The sequence below is a fragment of the Numida meleagris genome, chromosome 3, assembly GCF_002078875.1.
Source record: "Numida meleagris isolate 19003 breed g44 Domestic line chromosome 3, NumMel1.0, whole genome shotgun sequence".
In the NCBI taxonomy this organism is placed as follows: domain Eukaryota; kingdom Metazoa; phylum Chordata; class Aves; order Galliformes; family Numididae; genus Numida; species Numida meleagris.
In genome coordinates this window covers 88,601,591-88,620,270 of record NC_034411.1, presented here as the reverse complement: position 1 = coordinate 88,620,270, position 18,680 = coordinate 88,601,591, and the positions used below count along the sequence as shown (strand labels likewise).

Sequence of the window (18,680 nt, the reverse complement as noted above, 5' to 3'; positions counted from 1 at the left end):
GCGAGGTCTCAGGGAGAATCCATCCCACCACGACCCATCCCCAAGCAATCCCCAGGCCTAGCAGAGAATCCGAAGCAACGTGAGGTTCTGGTTTCGGCGAGCAGCGGGTAGGCAGCCCGCAGGCGACAGGAGCACACCAGAGCGGCCCGGCGCACCCCCTGCGGGCCGGGGGCATACTGCGGCCCCGCCTCGGGACAGGAGGGCGAGGCCGGCGCGGAGAGGCACCGCCCTTCGGCTACAAGAGGGGCGGGCGGGGCGGGGCTCTGTCCCGCGGCGATGGCGGAGGGGCCGGACGCTGTGCGGAGCAGCGTGAGGGCGCTGAACTCGCGTCTGGGCCGCGCGGAGGAGCCCGCGGAGGTAGCTGCGCTCCGGCGAGGCTAGGCGAGGCTGTGGGGTCAGTTAGGGCGGAGGGCGGCATCAAGGAGAAAGGCTGCTACAGCTAGACACAGCGTCGCTGTGCCTGGAACTGCCCGTGTGACGGGTAGCAGCGGTGCTGCCAAGTCCTGCCCTGGCTGGAGGTTCAAAGCTGGGCTGCGGCGGTGCTGATCTGTGTTTGTGAGGGCTTCTCGCAGTGAGAGAGGCGTTCCTGGGGCACTTTGACGGTGCGCAGTGCAGGATCTGACACATCCTGCATTGAGATTCCTGGTACGAGCAGAGCAGGGCCGCTCGCCTCTCTGGGCGGAATTAAGCTACCTGTAGGAGAGCAGGGCTGCTCTGTAGCTGCAGGAAGCGGATAGGGAGTGCTTGGAATAAGAAAGCGTCCGTCCGAAGTGGCTCGGGGCCACGGAAGATGAATGCTTGTCAGGTTTTGAGGTGCAGAGAAAGGAGAAGGAGGGAAGGCACACCCCTACGGGAGGAAAGCTGGAGTCTGGTTGTTTCCTAGTGAATCTTGTTTGACCAAAGGCAGTGTATTGAAAAGGGACCTTAAAAATAAGCAAACAAACAAAACTTCTTGAGGCATTGAATTGAGTTTGAAAATACAAAGCACGCTTCCCGTGGTAGGTTTGTAAGGTGTTCGAACTTGATGCAAGTTTGTGAAAGTATTTGGAGGTGAAGAGCACTTAATATGCATTGTCCTTGGTGGGTAATAAACTTAAAAAAAATCTTCATTGCTGCATTCAAATCTACTGTGTGTGTTTATACATGAAGAAGAATACTGATTTTCTTAGCCAGTAACGGTTAGTCTTCCTAATGCTGGTTCTATAAGCTTTATCTGTCTAAATGAAATACCTGTGCCTAGATACTGCAGGTGTTTCACCTTGCAGTTTGTGTGCTACAGAAATGATCAGATGTTAGCCTTTACCATTTATTTAATAATTCTTAGGCTTGGTGTTATGCTATTCTGAATGGGAGATGAAGAGGGAAAAGAGAGAAACAATACCAGAAGTAACTTTTTATGTGCTTTTAAAACACAGTTTAGGAAACAAAAATATGTCTGGCACTGGTAGGGTAGATTTGGCTCTGTAAGCGAGGAGATGCCTGGTTTTTACCTCGTACAGCTAAAAGCAAGTGCTGCATCAGCTGGGTCTAATGGTGGTGCTGTAGCACTTCTGCTGTCCCTGGTAGAGCTGTGTCTAGTGAGATAGAAATAGCTATGGAAAGCAAGGGATGAGGAGGAGGGAAGGGAGAAACTGATAACTGGAAATTGCCAGGCATGAATTGTGCTACTAATAAAAGGTAAGTCTAGTACGAGAACATTTGTGGCATATTTAAAGGTAAAGAGGAATGTTTTAAATAGGTGCAGAAAGAGTAATAAGTCAGTATTGCAGGTAGGTGCTGGTGTTGCCATTTCAGTTCCATGCTTCTTTGTCTAATCTCGTCACTGTTTTTAATAACTACCAAATACTTGGGTATGATAGGAACCAGGGAAGATGCAGAACATCAGTTGTTCATCTCAAAAACCTTCTCAGGATGTTAGGTTTGATGGCTACTCTTGAGAGAGAGAGAACTGACCAAAAAATGAGCAGAACTGGTGATTAAGATATCGAATGATCCTTAAGACATCAGGGAAGTTCAGCAGGTCTGGAAAAAGAAACCAAAAACAGAACTACTGTTGCTTTGTGCTGTTGTTTCTATACGTAAATAAAAGAATCTGTGCCACTGAAGACTGCAGAGCAATGTGATGAGCAGCTGGAAAATGTTGCATGTGAGATGCAACTGTTAAAGCTTGGTACTATGATCCATGCCACTTGATGAGACTTCATGTAGATACGTACTAACAAATTTATCTTGTATTCAGCTGACACTGCCTGTCATAAATATACATAAAATCTCTTAAAGCATTTGACTTGCTGCTATGATGTTGGTTACTGTAGTAGCGTTACGTACCTGATGCAATACATAAAACGGATTGGAATTGCGCTCAGCAAAAATAAATGACAGTCCTCATCAGAAAGAAGTGTTTTTTCTGGGGGGGAAGTGATTACGCATCTCTTCTTGACAGGATCTTACTCAAATCTTTCTAATTTAGAAGACAGCAAGCACTGCAGGAAAATGTTACTGGTACCAGAGTAACTCTCCTTCACATGAGGAATAATCTGAGCAGCCTTGATCATGCGCTAGGCTGTGCTCCTTTGAGCAGCGTGCATTTTAACATGGCTCAGTGGAAAGTCACAGCTAGGAGTCATGAATATAGGTCACTCCAGATAGGAGACTATATTTTGGAAAGCATTGACTCAGAAAATGATTTGGAGCTCTGATGTATTACCACTTGAGCATGAAATTGCAGTACAATGCAGTGGTTTATGGAATAAATGATACTATTGGGTAGTTAGCATTTCTTAGTTTGGGTTGTTACTACTGCCGTGTAGTATTAGAGGGGCAATTACAGGAGTATTGTGTCCTGCTCTGGGGGCTGTTTTAAAAATAAATAAATAAATAAAAATGCTGTCAAGCTGGAAGGATTTCATGATAGCAACAGAGTGGCTGTAGCTATGGCTAGCACAACTTCTGAAGCGCAAGAACTCAATCTGTTTGGCCCTACAACTGTGTAAGAGGTAATGTTATACTCTGTTAGCAGAAAGCAATAATGAGAGTCAGTGGTTGAAAGCAAAGCTATACTTTTTATTCCTTTGGAAACAGGTTTATTTAGTGAGAACCACTGAGCATACAAGTGCCTCACTTGGGAATGCACCGCGTTTTATAACCTGCTGTCTTTAATTGTGGAATCATAGAGTGGTTTGGGTTGGAAGAGACCTTTAAGATCATCTTGTTCCAAGCCCCCTGCTATAGGCAGGGACACCTCCCTCTAGACCAGACTGCTCAAAGCCCCATCCAGCCTGGCCTTGAATGCTTCTGGGGGGGGGCATCCACAACCTCTCTGGGCAAGGTTCTTTCAGGAGGACTTGATGTGGATTCACCACTTGGTGAAATGTTATGGTCAATAATAGATTATCGAAAAGAACAGTCTAAATAATCATAAGGAGCCTTTTGAAGGCATGGAGAAGAGGAGAGAGGGAGAGAAAAGGAGGAGTTGTGGTGAAATGAAATAATGTGTCAGTCCCCTGGCCACTGGTGGCCTGGGGGCATGTAGGTGGCCAGTCCCTCAGGTGCGTGGCTGCACATCTCACTGCAGGCTGAGCTGTGCCCTGCTCTCAGGAGATGAATCCCTCTTCTGGGAATTTTTAGTATTTGATAATTGCTTTCTTCTTAACGAAACCCCTGTGCTTTGTCTTACGTTTGCAAATGTGACATACATCTCAGGAAAGCAAAATGAGCAGTGTGGACTTTGTCTTAGAAAACATTGGAATTTTTGTCTTTCTAATTAAGACGTGCTGTTTTCAGACATGCTTGTCATTTAGGTACTTTTGTAATGTAGCCTGTTCTGAAGTTGTATGAATAGTAATTGCTTGCTTCCTGAATCTGTTTTAGAGATTCTTTGGAGATGAACTCAGCTCTGTAAATTAACCCCTCGAGAGGAAATACTCCAAATCCCCATTGTTTCTGTAACTTGATGACAACATCTTTTAGCGTTGTGGTGTGTAGGATTGTCTCTGTGGGATTTATTCCCAGTGATTTGCACTGCTTGATTATCTAGTCATCCTACAGAGCGAAACATACCTGCTCAGCCATGGGTTACGTCCTTCTGACTGCAAAATAAATTCAATGATTATAATTTTAATAATGAAGTAACATTAGCTAAATTGGCACTGATAACTTAGTTTCTAATGCTTGTGATTAACACTGTGAGCAAATTACTATTTTTTTTACTGAACTTTGTAAGCATCTTTGCAGCATATATTTTTTCCTGATGGGGGGTTGTTTGGGATAAGTCTTCAGCTCATAAGGTACGTGGGCTGGATCTGTGAAGTGTCCAGGAAAAGGTAACCATTGAGCTTGTAACACCGTGAGGAGGAAGAGTCATTCTCCTGAGGTGGAAAACTAGTTTAAACTTCTTAGTAGGCTGTGCAACACTTCTCTTGAATTTCTTCACAATTCAGTAACCGTACTGCAGGACAGATGTTTCAGAGGAAGAACTGCATGCCAGATATGCAGGTAGAGCCAGCCCCCTGCACAATGAACTTCAGTGATACTCCACTTCTAATGTACTACAGGAATAGTGATGTTTATCATAGAATCCATAGAGTTGGTAGAGACCTCTGAAGGCCATCTAGTCCAACTCCCCTGCGATGAACAGAGAATCTTTGTGGAGAAAAACAACCCCATAATGCAGTTTGTAAGTTTTCTTAAACGGTGCTGCTCGCTTGTTTTTTTTTTTTATATCTTTCACCTCCTGCGATTATTCAGAAGCAATATCTAATATGCTAAATGGCAGTTATTCTGGCATTTGTTACTTAAAACATCACCGCTATTACTGAAGTTCAAAAAGCTTTTGGATTATTGTCTTTGCATCCCAGCAGGCTCCTGCCTTTGCGTTTAGAAGTGGTAATGATCTGAAAACCCAGATAAGTGTTCCAGGCTTCGCTGGAGCCCTATGAAATGCTGCAATTTCAGTTACTCATTAATTCTGTCATTGCATAATGCAGCTTTGTAGACGTTTGTGAAGGATAAGGCAAATTGTGTGTAGTCAAACACAAGACTTGGGTATGCAGCACATTCATCATCAAAGAATTTCATACTTGATTTACAAATGAAACTTTGTTATTATTAACAAAAAACTCTCAAAAGAAGATGGGCCATTTAGTATGTATTTGAAAAATACATTCCTACTTTAAAAAGAAAAAACACAACACCAGCATTTAATCAAAGATATGTGCTCTGCTGGTGTGAAACAACAGCTGTTCTAGCTTGATTTGGTCTTGTTAGTGTACAAACAGCAGTTAAGGATTCAAAACGTGTTGTTTTTCATACTGAACTTCTTTGAGCTTATTTTTTTTCTTTGCCTTGAATGGTGAAAGAGTGGTGATTCTGATGGGAGGCTCCCTGCTTTTCGCGGGGTGCTGGTTCTCCACAGTACAGCCTTTGAATGAGCTCTGTGCTAGAGCAGAGTAACTGGCACAACCAGAGCGGGGCATGTATGTAGCCTGCACTGCTGTATTATTGATCTCTAATGTAATCTCTGAGGCAGTAAGTTCATACTTATTGGATTTTCTGGTATTACTGCAGTTTGGGGTACAGCAGAGCTACACTGGTTCACAGCACAGGCTTCTGACATAGCACTCCCATACTATACATACAGGCTTACATTTTCCAGGATTTACTGGGTATTATTCAAGTTTTATTGCTTAAAAATGGCAATGGGGATGAGAAAAGCAGGATAGAATTTAGAATTAGATATCTAAATATAATAATAATAAAATTTGAGTATTTCCTTCCAGATTCTAAAAGCACTTGAGGTACTACAGGATTTGGATATATCACTGGATATTCTTATGGTAGGTGACCAGTAATAACCTTACACAGTCAATGACTATGGAAGAGTTCAAAATTCAGGGATCTGCTGTCCCGGAAGCAGTGAGCACTGTTACATCTTGTAATTCTGACTCTTCGCCATTGTTCATTTAGAACTCTGCGTAACAAGACGTGGAGCCTTCTCCATAAACCAGCTGGAAGCTGGGCATGCAACCTGACGAATGCAGCCCTGACAACAGTGTCAGTACTGAGCAGATCTGAACGTCTAGAGAAACTCTGCAATTCGAGGCTGGTTTCTTTTCACTGTGCAGTTGCTTTCAAATCAGTGCTTAAGATGAAACAAATATGGGTGATCTATTCTTTAGGTCAGTTGTCTAAATCTGTCTCTTCCTAGCAGCTCCAGGTTAGCTTCTTGCATTTAAAGAGCAGGTGTTCCAAGTTATAGAGTAATACTTCTCATTTGTGTCATTACCCAAGCTTTGTCCTGTCAAGTTCTGCACTGGAAATTCTCACAGTGGTTTAGGAAGCTCCTGGTTACTTTGGCAACGTGTCTGTATCTTGGGAAGAAAAATGAGCATTGTGAGAGAGTTCTTTGGAGGATGAGAGAAAAATATGGTAATTATTTGGCCAGCTTATTTGGGCAAAGGCATTTACCTGCCTAAAGACAGATGGCTTCTGCTAGGATACAGTAATATTTTTGTATTTATATTGGAAAATGAAGTAATCTTCATTTGTATTGTAACTGGCTGTTTAAAATGACAAAGGGTTTCCATAGGCAATTGATGTTTCCAGCATGCTTGCATGCTGCAGTGTGACAGGCTATGATAGAAGCCCTCAAGAGAGGTAGAGGAAAGAGATGTTGAACAACTGAGGATCCTATGCATTTTTAAAGCACTTTTAGGAACATAAATGCTGTGCTGGCATGGTGTCGTGGCTTAACCTGGCAAGTGGCTAAGCACCACACAGTTGTTCGCTCACTTCCTCCCCCTCTTCCCAGTGGGATGAGACTAGTAGGTTGAGATAAAACTATTTATTGAAACACGGAAAAGGAAATGGATAATAGTTATGACTATAAAAAGTTATACACATTACACACTATTAAAAAGTTATTACACACTATTAAAAAGTTATACACATTATGTATATACAGTCATATATAAATATAAATGTGTATATAACAAGTAATGCACAAGCAATTGCTCACCACCCCCCAGCTGATGCCCAGCTAGCCCCCTGAGCAGTGGAAGAAGGATGAACTACCACCCCTCAGAACTTACAGGAATATCACTTAACTAGTAAGCAAGAGCATTACTAGATTGCTGTTGACTTAGGAAATTCCAGAGTTTGCATACATCTTAAAAGTGAGAGCTTGTGATTCAGAGATACTAATAGCACAGGGTTGAAAAATTCACCCATAGTGAGTATATATTGAAAAAGTCTGCAGGACAGTTCTGCTTAGACAACACAGAACTCAGCAGGGTAAGATTTGAAGGTACAATAACAGTGTGAAAATAATTGAACTGTAGAACAGTGAACATGATGGATCTTAAATATCAAGAGTTTATTCTGTGGTTGAGACCGAGTTTACTCATAAGAACTGCTTCTCTGACGCCTCTGCCTCGTAATACTCCTCACTGAGATTTTTTTAGACTATAATACAGTGATCATATGTGCTCTCTAATATGCTACACTGTACATGTATAAGCCGAAAGGAAATCTGAATTGATTAAGCTAATTCACTTTAGCAGTATCCATTTTTTGGACACAGAAATTTCATTTGATCTGAATGTCTAATATACATACATTTAATGGAGAGAAGTGGCTTTATGAATTAAGGGTGCATTTTGTTCCCCATATTTGGTTATAAACATATCCCTTGCTTTCAGTTTTGCTTGTAGTGCAAAGTGGGTGTTTATTTAGCTGCCGTAAGACTGCTCAGACTCCTATGCTAATAGGATTTGCAGCAGTTTTAGGGGTTTTACTTGGGATGCTATCTGTGATTTATTTCACCCATCTTTCTTGCATTATCTCCCACAGGAAACTGGCATAGGCAAAACAGTTAACAGTTTTAGGAAACATGCCACTGCTGGGAATGTAGCAAAATCCCTGGTAAAGAAATGGAAGAAGCTTGTTCCTCCAGAAAATAAAACGTAGGTGTGGACTTGGTTTTTCTTTTTTTTCTTTTTGTTTTGGAAGGCTTAATTATACTGTAGTGTAATTTAATAAAGTAAAAATTGGAAATCTTAGAAAAGTATTTGGAATAACAAATATATGTTATGACAAATCCATAAACTGAATGGCAGAAATGTTACTTTTACAGAATAAGAAACCAAAGAAACTAGAAAGCAAACCAATGACTGCTATTGATCCATTAGCCAGCCAGGGCTCAAACTTCAAGTCTTGTAAGAATTATGCCACGTGATGTGATTTAATGCTTTTGTTTTACTAGTGTAAATAAAAGACTATTTCTTCAAGAATTTAACATCAGATGTAGCATGGGATATAATTCATTTCATGTTGCAGCGGTCACAGAGGAAGAAAACAAAATCCTGAAAAAGATGAGACGAAATCTTCAGTTTGCAAAGAAGTTAAGCCTTCAGAGAAGTCCAAAACATCTGTACTGGCCTCCCAGAGTTCCGGTAGCTCATCCGTATCTAGAAAGTTGAACAAGCAACATAACTGTATTGAAAAAAAGCACCAAAATAGAGACTCTGAGTCTCAAAAAGAACATGATAATAAAAAATGTCATGGCAGTGCTTCTAAACATACTTGCCAGGAGACCAGTCCTCAAGCTAAAGAAGGTGACTGTAAAGAAAGAGCCTCCAAGGACAGCAAGGGAGATCCAGAAAAGCAGCGTTCCTTTGTAGCCGGTAAGGACTCCTTCCCCAAGAAGGAGAAGCCTAAGGATGCTTCCAAACAGAGAGATCCTAAGGTTGTGACGAAATTGAAAGAAAAACTTACTGTGAGAAGCAAAGCTGAATTACCTGGTGATGAAGAATTTGAGCCCCCTACAATGTCTTTTGAATCTTACCTTAATTATGATCAGGTTACAAAAAAGAGAAAGAGGAAAGCTTGTCCTGCAGGTGGACGTCCAGAGAAGTGCAGTGAACAGAAGAACAGCTCATTACTGAAAAAGGCTTCAACATTTTCTCATGCAAATGAGGGAAGAGAAAAGGTACACAACTCTGAAGATGATCAGTCAGAAACTCCCAGCAAAAAGGTAAACCACTGCACAGCTGAGGTGAAAGCAGATAAACTGCAGACAATTAAGTGTTCTGGTCTCTTTCAGTGAAGTTCAGCTGTGTTTATTTTAGAACAGATTGTGTGGCTTTGACATAAATTGCATTGGGTTGGCCAATATTTATGGACAACTTGGGCAAAAAAGATTTATTACGTACTGACAGTTTTAATCAATTTGCCTGGTATTTTTCAGATATTTCCTATGTGGCAGTGGTCTTTGATCAATATCTGCTGGTCTGCTTTTACCCACAGCTTCATTCTTGACTGGCTCAGTTTATGGTTGTAGCAGATGTTTGTGCATGACACAGCTGTTCTGTCAGAAGCTGCAGCTCTTTATTAGTTAGATCTGTAGTGGGAACGAACAGACTTTTAATGCATTGAAGTAAACACGCTTATTATTTAGACCTTTTAGATGAAGCTGCTTGCGCAGAGGGAATTAGAGGTCTCTTCGGTCTCTTATCTTTACTGTGATGTGAAAGCTCTGGGGATTGTTTATTTTGCGCAGGAACTGCGGTACAAATATGGCATCTTCTATCCCAAATGGAGATGTATTAATGTAGAGGCTTGTGCATGATACTCTAGCATAAGCTTGGGAATTGAGGGAAACTTAAGGGAAGAATCTCGGCTGTTCAAGTTGTCGTGAAAAGTTATTAAAAGATACCTGAAATAAAGTTCAGGGAGATGCAAGTTTTGAGTTCTAAGTGCCTGGCTTACAACTAGAAGATGCCCAAGACCTGATTTAGGCATTGTCCATGCTGACAGACATTAGTGGTGACATTTACTTACCAGATTCCTGAGCCTTTAAATCACTTTTTAAGGGGTATATCTAGGAAGACTTCAAACTATGTGGCTTATCAAGTACGATACTGGAGGCTAGGGAGAACCATCTCTAAAGCTGTTTCTTGCTTTTCTTTTTTTTCAGCATGGTATTTAGTTTGCCTTTGAACATCTAACTCTGTTTTTGTCATCTTGCAATTTTGTCACGTTCACTGCATGCCTCTAACCTCAGTTGCAATTTATCTGAAAGCCTGTTAGCTGAACACATCTGTTCCTTTCTGTGATCCCTGATTACGCACCGACTGCAGATATCCCGCTACGTTCCTTTTGTGATGTAGTATTGGTAGTAGAGTATGAAAGAATGTGCTGAAAAGCAATGCAGTGAGTAAATTTTAGTGCAGAGAAGCAGTAGTTTCGGTTATTCTAGGTAACTTTTGGTCTCGCTTAATCTTTTTCTGTAGTTTATTTTAAGCTTCAGTAAACCCAAATTTGTAACCATGAACAATGTTTTCTTGACTGTGCGCAGGCCAAGGTGGCATCCCTCCAAGATCTTCTTAATACTCCACTGCCTAAATTTCTGCCAGGCATCTTAATCTCGTCTCCCCCATATGCTGCTGACTTTAAAGGTAAGTTGTATGCAGTGCTGATAAATCTGAAACAGCACATGTTTGTACAGCTCTATCTAGGGTTGTCTTCATCTCCTTTCCTAATAAGCTGTATTAGCTCATCTTTCTGTGGTGAAGAAACACCCTTCTTTCAATTACTTCTCTGCAGAACTATAATGGCTTCCCTCTTACAGCTTGCTAAATGAAGAAATGCTGTAAAAGGTTACCATGGATGTAGAGGAGGTGTTGGTCAGGTAGTCATTCTACGGGCTCCATTTATCTTTACTCCAGTCTATCTACCCCTTCTCATGGGGGTGTAGCCTTAGTAGGAATTGTCTTAAGCAAGCACCAGTTCTGACTTCAGCACAGGAACCAACTGCATCCTTACTTGTAGGTGACACAAGTGCCAGTGGTTTCCCTTTGCAGCTCCTGTGAGGTTTCAGTGATTTCACATCCCCCTGGTCTTGAAATGCCATTGCTATTGTATTTCGGGCCTCCCAGGATCAATAGAATGTGATGGACTAGTAGCTTGGAGTAACCCAGATGTCAGTACTGCTCATGTAGTTCTCAGCATCCAGATTGGAAAGGGGAGGCCGAGGGCCCAGTCTGGATATGAGCTGGCTCATGTAGACCTGAGCTAAGTGACGTAAGCCTAATTTGAGTTTGTGCACCTCAGGTGACACTTTGCATTAAACTTTCATCATGGTTGCTATCTTGCTGTTGGATGGATGTGTGGACTTCAGTAACAGAGTACACGTGTAGTAACAGCTCCAAATTATTACACAGGAACATTATTTTTTAAAGAAACATGAATATACATGCATACTAACAGTTGTTTCTCTGAAAGCTGAATGGTTAAAGCCTTGTACCATGTCAGAAGGTAAAGGAAACCCTGGCTGATGTTTTGTTGGTGACTTGCCTAGAGCCTGTTGTGGAAGCACCCCAGCAAGTCAGTGAGATAGTTCAATTCACAGGACGGAGACTGAACTCCAAGATGCAAGTCTACTCTGGCTCTAAACCAGTCTGTCTTTCAAAGATGCTTACACTATACGAGCTGTGCATCCGTGTTCTTCAAAATAACATCGACTGTGAGTACTTTAAGAGCTTCGTAGCATGCTGTGCTGGATGTGTATCTGATGTATTGTCTTCCTCCATGCCCAGGCTGGCCTTCTAGAATTATTGTCCCTCCCTACAGATAATGACAGAACAGATCAAAAGACACTTAGAAAACTGGATTTGTGATCATGTTGAAATGTAACTTTGTTTTGAAGGCGTAACTTCTTTTTTTGAAGTTCCAATTTTTAGTTAAAATACAGGGTCCTATAAAGCAAAAAAAAAAAAAAACCAGACTTTTTTCCCCTTGAAAATGTCTGCTTACGTAAACTAGAATGAGTGATCAAGAAATTGTTCATTCTGTTTATGCAGAGAGGGGAGTGATGCCCATCAGTAAAGATGGGGCAGCAGCTATGCCAGGATGCTTACTGCATCCTCAGATATCACTGCCAGTCGGTTTGGAACTGTTGATTTATAAGCATTTTCATGCTCTGACTTCAAAATTGTTAAAATTAGTTTTATCTTTATTATTAAACTGTTTGGTAAGTGGAATTATGCACTGTGAAACAAACCAGCTATTCAAAGTGCTGTGCTCTGTTATAGTGCTGCATGAAGTAGGAGGTGTTCCCTTTGAGATCCTTGAGCCTGTGCTAACACGTTGCACACCAGAGCAGTTGTTTCGAGTAGAGGAATGTAATCCGGTAAATTCTGCTTTGTTAAATTCAGGGAACCACGGAGGAGACTGGGCATCTGTCTGCCTTCCCTGCACTCCTTTTGATAAAAGTTCTTCATGGCTTAACACTGGTTTGTTTTTTTTTTTTCTTGTGCCTGATATGCTTATTTCTTTCTCAACAACAGGATTTAAAGCATTTGAGAGAATTATTACTGATATCTAAATGAAAGTCAGTGGGGGTAATAAAAGTATTTCTATTTCCTGAAAATAAGAGGCGGGGGGAATAATCAACAACACAGTGCCTAGTATTTGCCAGGCACAGTAGGACCAAGTGTTCTCAGGTTAAAAACCTGCAAAGCTTGCAAAGCATATATGAAATCTCACTGTAGGTACTTCCCAGTTTGCATGTGGTAGATCTCTTATGTACAGTGCTAAGCCTTTGATGTGTTTGGACATAGGTGTTCTCAATGTGTAGCACTTTGTGGTGCAAGTTGGCCACTTCTCTGCATGCCTGAAGTTGAGCGCTGGTATGGCCTGAGCCTGTGCTGGAAACACTAATGTAGCCTGAAAGCATGGCTCATTAACTCAGATACAGAGCTCTGTTGAAGCTACAGGATGTCTAGGCTGATGGTGACATCTCTCTATGGCACTGTCACACTCTTCCTTGGTGGGGCTACCAGTGAGAGCACGTCTGGTGGGATTTGTTCTGCACTCCATCTGGTAATTTGGCTTTGTCTACAGTCTCAGCTAAGCAAGTACTCTTAGAAATGTTGCTTTAAAAAAAATTGATTTTAAAATACCTTGTGTTCAAACAAAGACGTTTACAGAAGAGTCTGACCACTTGTGGAAGAAACACTGCCAGAGGGATTTTAAAAACGAAAGCCTCCTGGAATATGAGTGTTGGCGGGAAATGTACTTGAGACTTTTCAATGAGAGAGAAGAAAAACTGAAGATGCTTACAAAAAACATTCTTTCAGCTCAGTCTGAGAAACCGAAAGGTAATATCCGTGGACAGCTTTTCAGTTCTCAAAGCTCAGTCCTTTCTGTTCTTCTTGAGACTTACTGTGCAGGGCTTAGTGACACATTTGCACTAACCACTGATGCTGTATATCTAGGAGAAGGCATCAAGGATGCTGTTCCTCTTAATATACAAACTGCACAAAATGAATGCGTGCATCGATACGGCATGTTAATGCACAATACATGCAACATGTAAACAAACCTGAGTTTACTGGTTAGGCTTCTAGAAATTGGCTCACAATCATATTCTTAACTGAGTTTTGAGCATAAATGAGGAAAATGTCACATTTCCTCTGCTCCCTGCTTCTGTATTAGGCCGGCAAGTAAAAATGGCTTATGTGACTGGTGCAGCAAAACCACCCAGGAACATTCGCCGACAGCAGGGAATCCGTGGAACAGTGGGATCTGTCACCCAACTTCACCCCACAGAGAAGTGGAAGTAAGTGTTCTGTACTGTGCTTTTAATTGGAGATGAGACATCTATGTCAGTATGAAAATTGCTGGCAAAATATTTTTAAGTTATAAATAGCTATCTGTTTACTTCACTTCTTTAAGCAGCTAGTGGCTAGAAAATAACTTGCCTTTTAAGTCTGGTCTGCTCCTCTACTGCGTATGCATTGTCATCGCGTATTTCTCCATTCATGTTGGTGATGAATTCATCCTCCCAGCTGGAGAGTCAGCAGCCACTGTTTTTCTGCATTAATGCTGCTTGACATCCTAGGGAGATCCCCAGTGCTGATGTTTTGTGTTTGTAAACCTGCTTAGTAGTCTCGCATATTCTCCTGTTAGCGTAAGATCCTAGAGTGATAAAGCTGACCGGAGTGAATCTCAGCAACCATTAATACAATTGACTGGGCTGCTCTGGAGCAGACTGGCCAGTAGCAGTAGCCAACACTAATCTCCGGAGGAACAGGAAATTAGGATTCCTCAAATATTTTCTTTTCACAGCACAAAACTAAGTTCTTTCTGACCACTTAGTTCATTAGACTTGGTAGTTCAGCAGCCAGAGAAGAGCTGTGGAGTTCATCCTGCCCCTTCTGGTCTAATGATTTCCTCTTATACCCAAGAAAATGGCTGCAGTAGGGAGATAAACTGGCTGTGGCACCAGCTTCAAATCCCTTCTCAATGATATGGAGAGATTTTTTTTGTTTGTATATCTGCTCTTGTCCGAGAGGAAAAACATACCCATATCCAGGCAGTGTGAATCCTGTGCTGTAGTCCCTTACTTTGCTGTGTCTGTGGCTGAGCATTGCACCCTCCCTTCTCCTCATAGCCTCTGGGTGTTACCATGCTGACAAAGCTGCTCTGCAACTAGCTCTGTCTAAATGATCTTTTTTTACCCAAAAACTGTTTTAGTAGTTCTTCGTTATTCTGAGTTAGCCAACAGTCACGCAGGCTACTGAATGTGAGTGTTAAGTGACAGCTGGGAATGGGGAGTATAAAACTTTAGCTGTTGCAGAGATAATACAAGACTTGCTCTGACTTACTGTAACTGAGTGTCAGCAGAGTCACTTTTATATAGCTTCTGTCCTCATGCTGCAGGGCCTGTAGTTGTGCTGAGTAATTGCTTCTGTGCCTAAGACTCTGAGCTACATGGGCAAACTGACCTAAGCTTACTGAGGAAAAAGACACCCCAAAACCAAACAACAAAACAAATGACCTACAAAACATTAGGAAAGTATATATGAATGGAGTCTGCTAATTTCAGGAATTTGATTTGTTGTTGAGCAGTCTGCCTTATTGTTTGAGATGGTGCTGATATGGGGCAGGAACAAGAGCCCACATGTGTGAAATTCTTAAAACCAGCTTTTATACCAGAAATGACCTTTTCACAGCTGTACCTTTAGGTGATTAAATTAGGAAAGTTCTTTCTAAATCCTGTTACCGGTGAGAAGATAGCCCACCACCAATGCAGTAGCTTAAAGCACTTTGAGTCTGGCTTCTTCTTTCAGTGATGTTGTGGGAGGTTGCACCTGTGACAGATTAGCTTCCTGGATTAGGTGCTTCAGGTTCAGTAGTATAAATGTCTTTTCTGCTCCAGTAACTGAATGATGTACTCGCATATCATAAATCAGGAGGAACTGCTGTTGTGTGAAAGAAGCTGTAATGAGGGTCGTTGCTTTGCCTTCATAAGAAACATGAGTTTGTTTAGGCAAGATATATTAACTTCACTTCTTTGAGCATGTCCTCTGAAAACCTTCTATCAGTTTTACTATGTACAGCTGAAATCTTCACTTGTGAAGCTAGCCTTGCAGGAGCTAAAAAGGCCCTGTGGCACACATGCAGATCCCCAGCAGGCTGTTTGCATTTTGGCATGCGGTGGTTTGTTAACTGGCAGCAAGCATTAATGACTGGCTCTGAGGCACACAAAGCTGCCCAGGTGGCTGACATCATGCTGGCGGCATAAGCGCTGGGTTGGTTTAACTGTCTTGCACAGAGCTGATGCCTCCTGTGGTTACATCAGGCCTTGTCCTGTTGATTGGTATATCTAACCTATCACTTAGGGTTAGTTATTATGCCTTTTTCTAGGCACTCCTAATTTAAAAACAAAACGCAACTGAATACTCACTGTGTCACTTTGCCCTTGTTTTCTGGCAGAGAGCTAGTTCAGCTGCATTCAGACCAACAAATAGGAAAGAATGGAACATGGGCCATAAGACCCATCATGAGTCATCATGGTGTTGCTGAATATCTTGATCTGTCATAGTCTGATTGTTTAATTTTAAAGGTAAATAGGAGATATCATATCTAACAAACAGAAAATCTGTGCGAGGGTGGAAATGGACTGGATGACCACCTGGGGACCCTTCTAACCTGAGTTATCCCATGATTGTATATGTACCGCAGTACTGATGATGAAACAAACTTGTTAAAACATGCAGCATTTTTCTCCAAGATGACACAAAGCCACTAGTAGCTCAATTAAAAAAGAAATAATTTTTTTAAATTTTCTGGCTTTAAAAGAAAAAGGTCTCCAGAAAGCAGAGATGGAAACAATAATTCATCAAATCTGAACTCTACTAGCAACAGTGGAAGCTCTAGCTCAAATGGAATGACTCAAGATGGAAAGAAGCCTATTAAAAGTAAGTGGAGAGATTATCAAAATAATTACTTTAACTTGCTGGCTGTTAATATATGCTTAATATTATGCTGCTATCACTTAAATTACTTGTATTATGCTGTAATCCTAACTGGTCTGTCTTGTTTTCTCGTTATTGAAGAAATTGGACCAATCATGAAGAAAACTTTAAAAGCATTGAAGAGTAGAGCTGCACGACGATAAAATGAGGATGTGCACGGGAAGCTTATGAGAATATTTGTATATCGTGCTACAGTTGATGGAAGTAAAATTAATGTAAACTTCCCAGTTTATCTTTGCTAAAATAGTTGTCATATGCTGCAGGAGCAAATGATTTGCACTAAAAAAGAAACATGGGCTCCATTTATACTGCCACTTCCTTATTCATAAATGAGGAAAACCGAACTGAAATAAGGTCAGTGTATGCTAGTAACAAATCAGTTCGTATGGACTTCTATAGATTTTGTTTTTATCAATTTTGTATGAATTTGAATAAGCTTTTGATGAAAGCACTTAAGCCATGGATATATTTTGCCAAGCTTAGTGTATTTCATTACTAAGGACAGAAAACTGTGTGTGTTAGGTTTTTTTTTTTAATGAGCTTTAAAGGAGAGGTAGGAGTAAATAATGTCTTAAGTTTGACTAGTTTTTTGTTTTTTTTTTTTTAAAGCAGGCTGTATTTACTTCTGGGTCAAATAGGGTAGACTCTGGCAGTGAGTTAATAAAAAGCTGTTCACCATTCAGGAGTTGCTTCTAGTTGGGATGTTAATGGTATAAGGACTAAAAAAAACCAAAATAATAAAACCATTTCTCATTGTGTGAGACTCTTATCGTGAGAAGAAGCCCTTCTACAAGAGACTGTATTTTGGGAACAAAGCAGGCGGGAGAGAAGCCAAGAATTTTGTCAGCTTGATGTTATGGTCGTCTTATAGGAATCTTACTGGCTTCAGAGTAATTTCTTGAATTCTGGGCACGGGAGAAAAGTTGATTTACACTCTGATCTGCTACTCTGACTCTGCTGTGAAGAGGCTTAACCTGGGACCTTGAGGATGGGTCCCTTGTGTTCAAAGTGAAAAGCTATGGGGTCTTGAATAGCTGTCCTCTCAAGAGTTGCAGGCTGCTGCAGTTTGGGACTGATCTGTGAATGGACTTGCTTTTAGGAATGATAATTAGTAATCATAGAATCATAGAATGGCTTGAGTTGGGAGGGACGTCAAGGATCATCAAGCCCCATCCCCCCTGCCGCAGGCAGGGCCACTAACCTCCACATCTAATACTAGACCATGCTGCCCAGGGCCCCATCCAACCTGGCCTTGAACACCTGTAGGGACGGGGCATCCACAACCTCTCTGGGCAGCCTGTTCCAGCACCTTGCCACTCTCTTGGTAAAGAACTTCCCTCTGATATCCAACCTAGAATTCCTAGTTGCTTCATCTAAAACAGTTCATTTGCATGAATTGAAGGTCTGGTTTTGCCTTCATGGCATGGCTTCCACATGGTTGGATTCTTTCTATAGACTGCAGTTACTAGGTACAAGATAGTTTTGTTACTAACTTGGTTCTTCTGTAGGTCTTTGCATTCTGAAGCACATGGTAAGACCGTTGTGAAACTAGCAGCTGTCTCTTTCTCAGGAAACCTCGTGTGAGTTGCCTCACCATCCTGTAACTTCTTCAATTAAAAAAAAAATACTGCTACAACTAGCTCTTATCAGTCTGATAAGCTTTTATGCATAGGTGAATACACCTTGTGCAAATGCTCTGTACGGGGATTTTAAGTGAGCAGATAGGTAGTGTATCATGGTTTATTAGTCAAAGGAACAGGGACATAAATAGGTTGCTCCAAAATGACTGCCTCCTATTTATTTCCATGGAAATGACAACAGATAAAAAGAGCATGATAACACTGTTTGATAGAGCAAATTCTCAGCTACAGAACACTTTTTCAACACAGTTGCCACCATTAGTTATGCATTTTCACCAGGAATGTTCGTGTTCAGAGGAGGGCGACGAAGCTGGTGAGGGGTGTGAAGCACAGGCCTTATGAGGAGCGGCTGAGGGAGCTGGGATTGTTCAGTCTGGAGAAGAGGAGGCTCAGGGAAGACCTCATCACTCTCTATAACTACCTGAAGGGAGGTTGTAGTGAGCTGGGGGTCAGCCTCTTCTCTCTCGTAACTAGTGACAGGACGAGGGGGAATGGCTTCAAGTTGCGCCAGGGGAGATTTAGGCTGGACATTAGGAAGTACTACTTTTCTGAAAGAGTGGTCTGGTGCTGGAATGGGCTGCCCAGGGATGTGGTGGAGTCACCGTCCCTGGAGGTGTTCAAGAAACGTTTAGATATAGCGTTGGGAGACATAGTTTAGTGGGGTTGGTGGTGGTAGGTGGATGGTTGGACTAGGTGATCTTGTAGGTCTTTTCCAACCTAG

General features: G+C 41.6%; 1 protein-coding gene across 9 annotated transcripts in view; it reads left to right on the top strand.

The window, feature by feature from the left end:
• LOC110395575 (elongin-A-like) overlaps positions 241-18,680 on the top strand; it is a 36,490-nt gene continuing 18,050 nt past the window's right edge. For 5 of the 9 annotated variants that reach the window (XR_002436463.1, XR_002436461.1, XR_002436462.1 and 2 more), the window contains exons 1-11: positions 242-357; positions 5,778-5,834; positions 7,849-7,961; positions 8,335-9,031; positions 10,355-10,454; positions 11,357-11,521; positions 12,090-12,187; positions 12,977-13,157; positions 13,495-13,618; positions 16,144-16,262; positions 16,401-16,673. Coding sequence is in view for 1 of the 9 variants with exons in the window: in XM_021390154.1 (XP_021245829.1) it covers positions 277-357; positions 5,778-5,834; positions 7,849-7,961; positions 8,335-9,031; positions 10,355-10,454; positions 11,357-11,521; positions 12,090-12,187; positions 12,977-13,157; positions 13,495-13,618; positions 16,144-16,262; positions 16,401-16,462 (1,797 nt within the window). In the remaining 8 variants the exon portion in view is untranslated. Of the gene's footprint in view, positions 358-5,777; positions 5,835-7,848; positions 7,962-8,334; positions 9,032-10,354; positions 10,455-11,356; positions 11,522-12,089; positions 12,880-12,976; positions 13,158-13,494; positions 13,619-16,143; positions 16,263-16,400; positions 17,076-18,680 lie in introns of those variants that run through there. The other 4 variants (XR_002436464.1, XM_021390154.1, XR_002436465.1 and 1 more) reach the window with 4 other exon arrangements.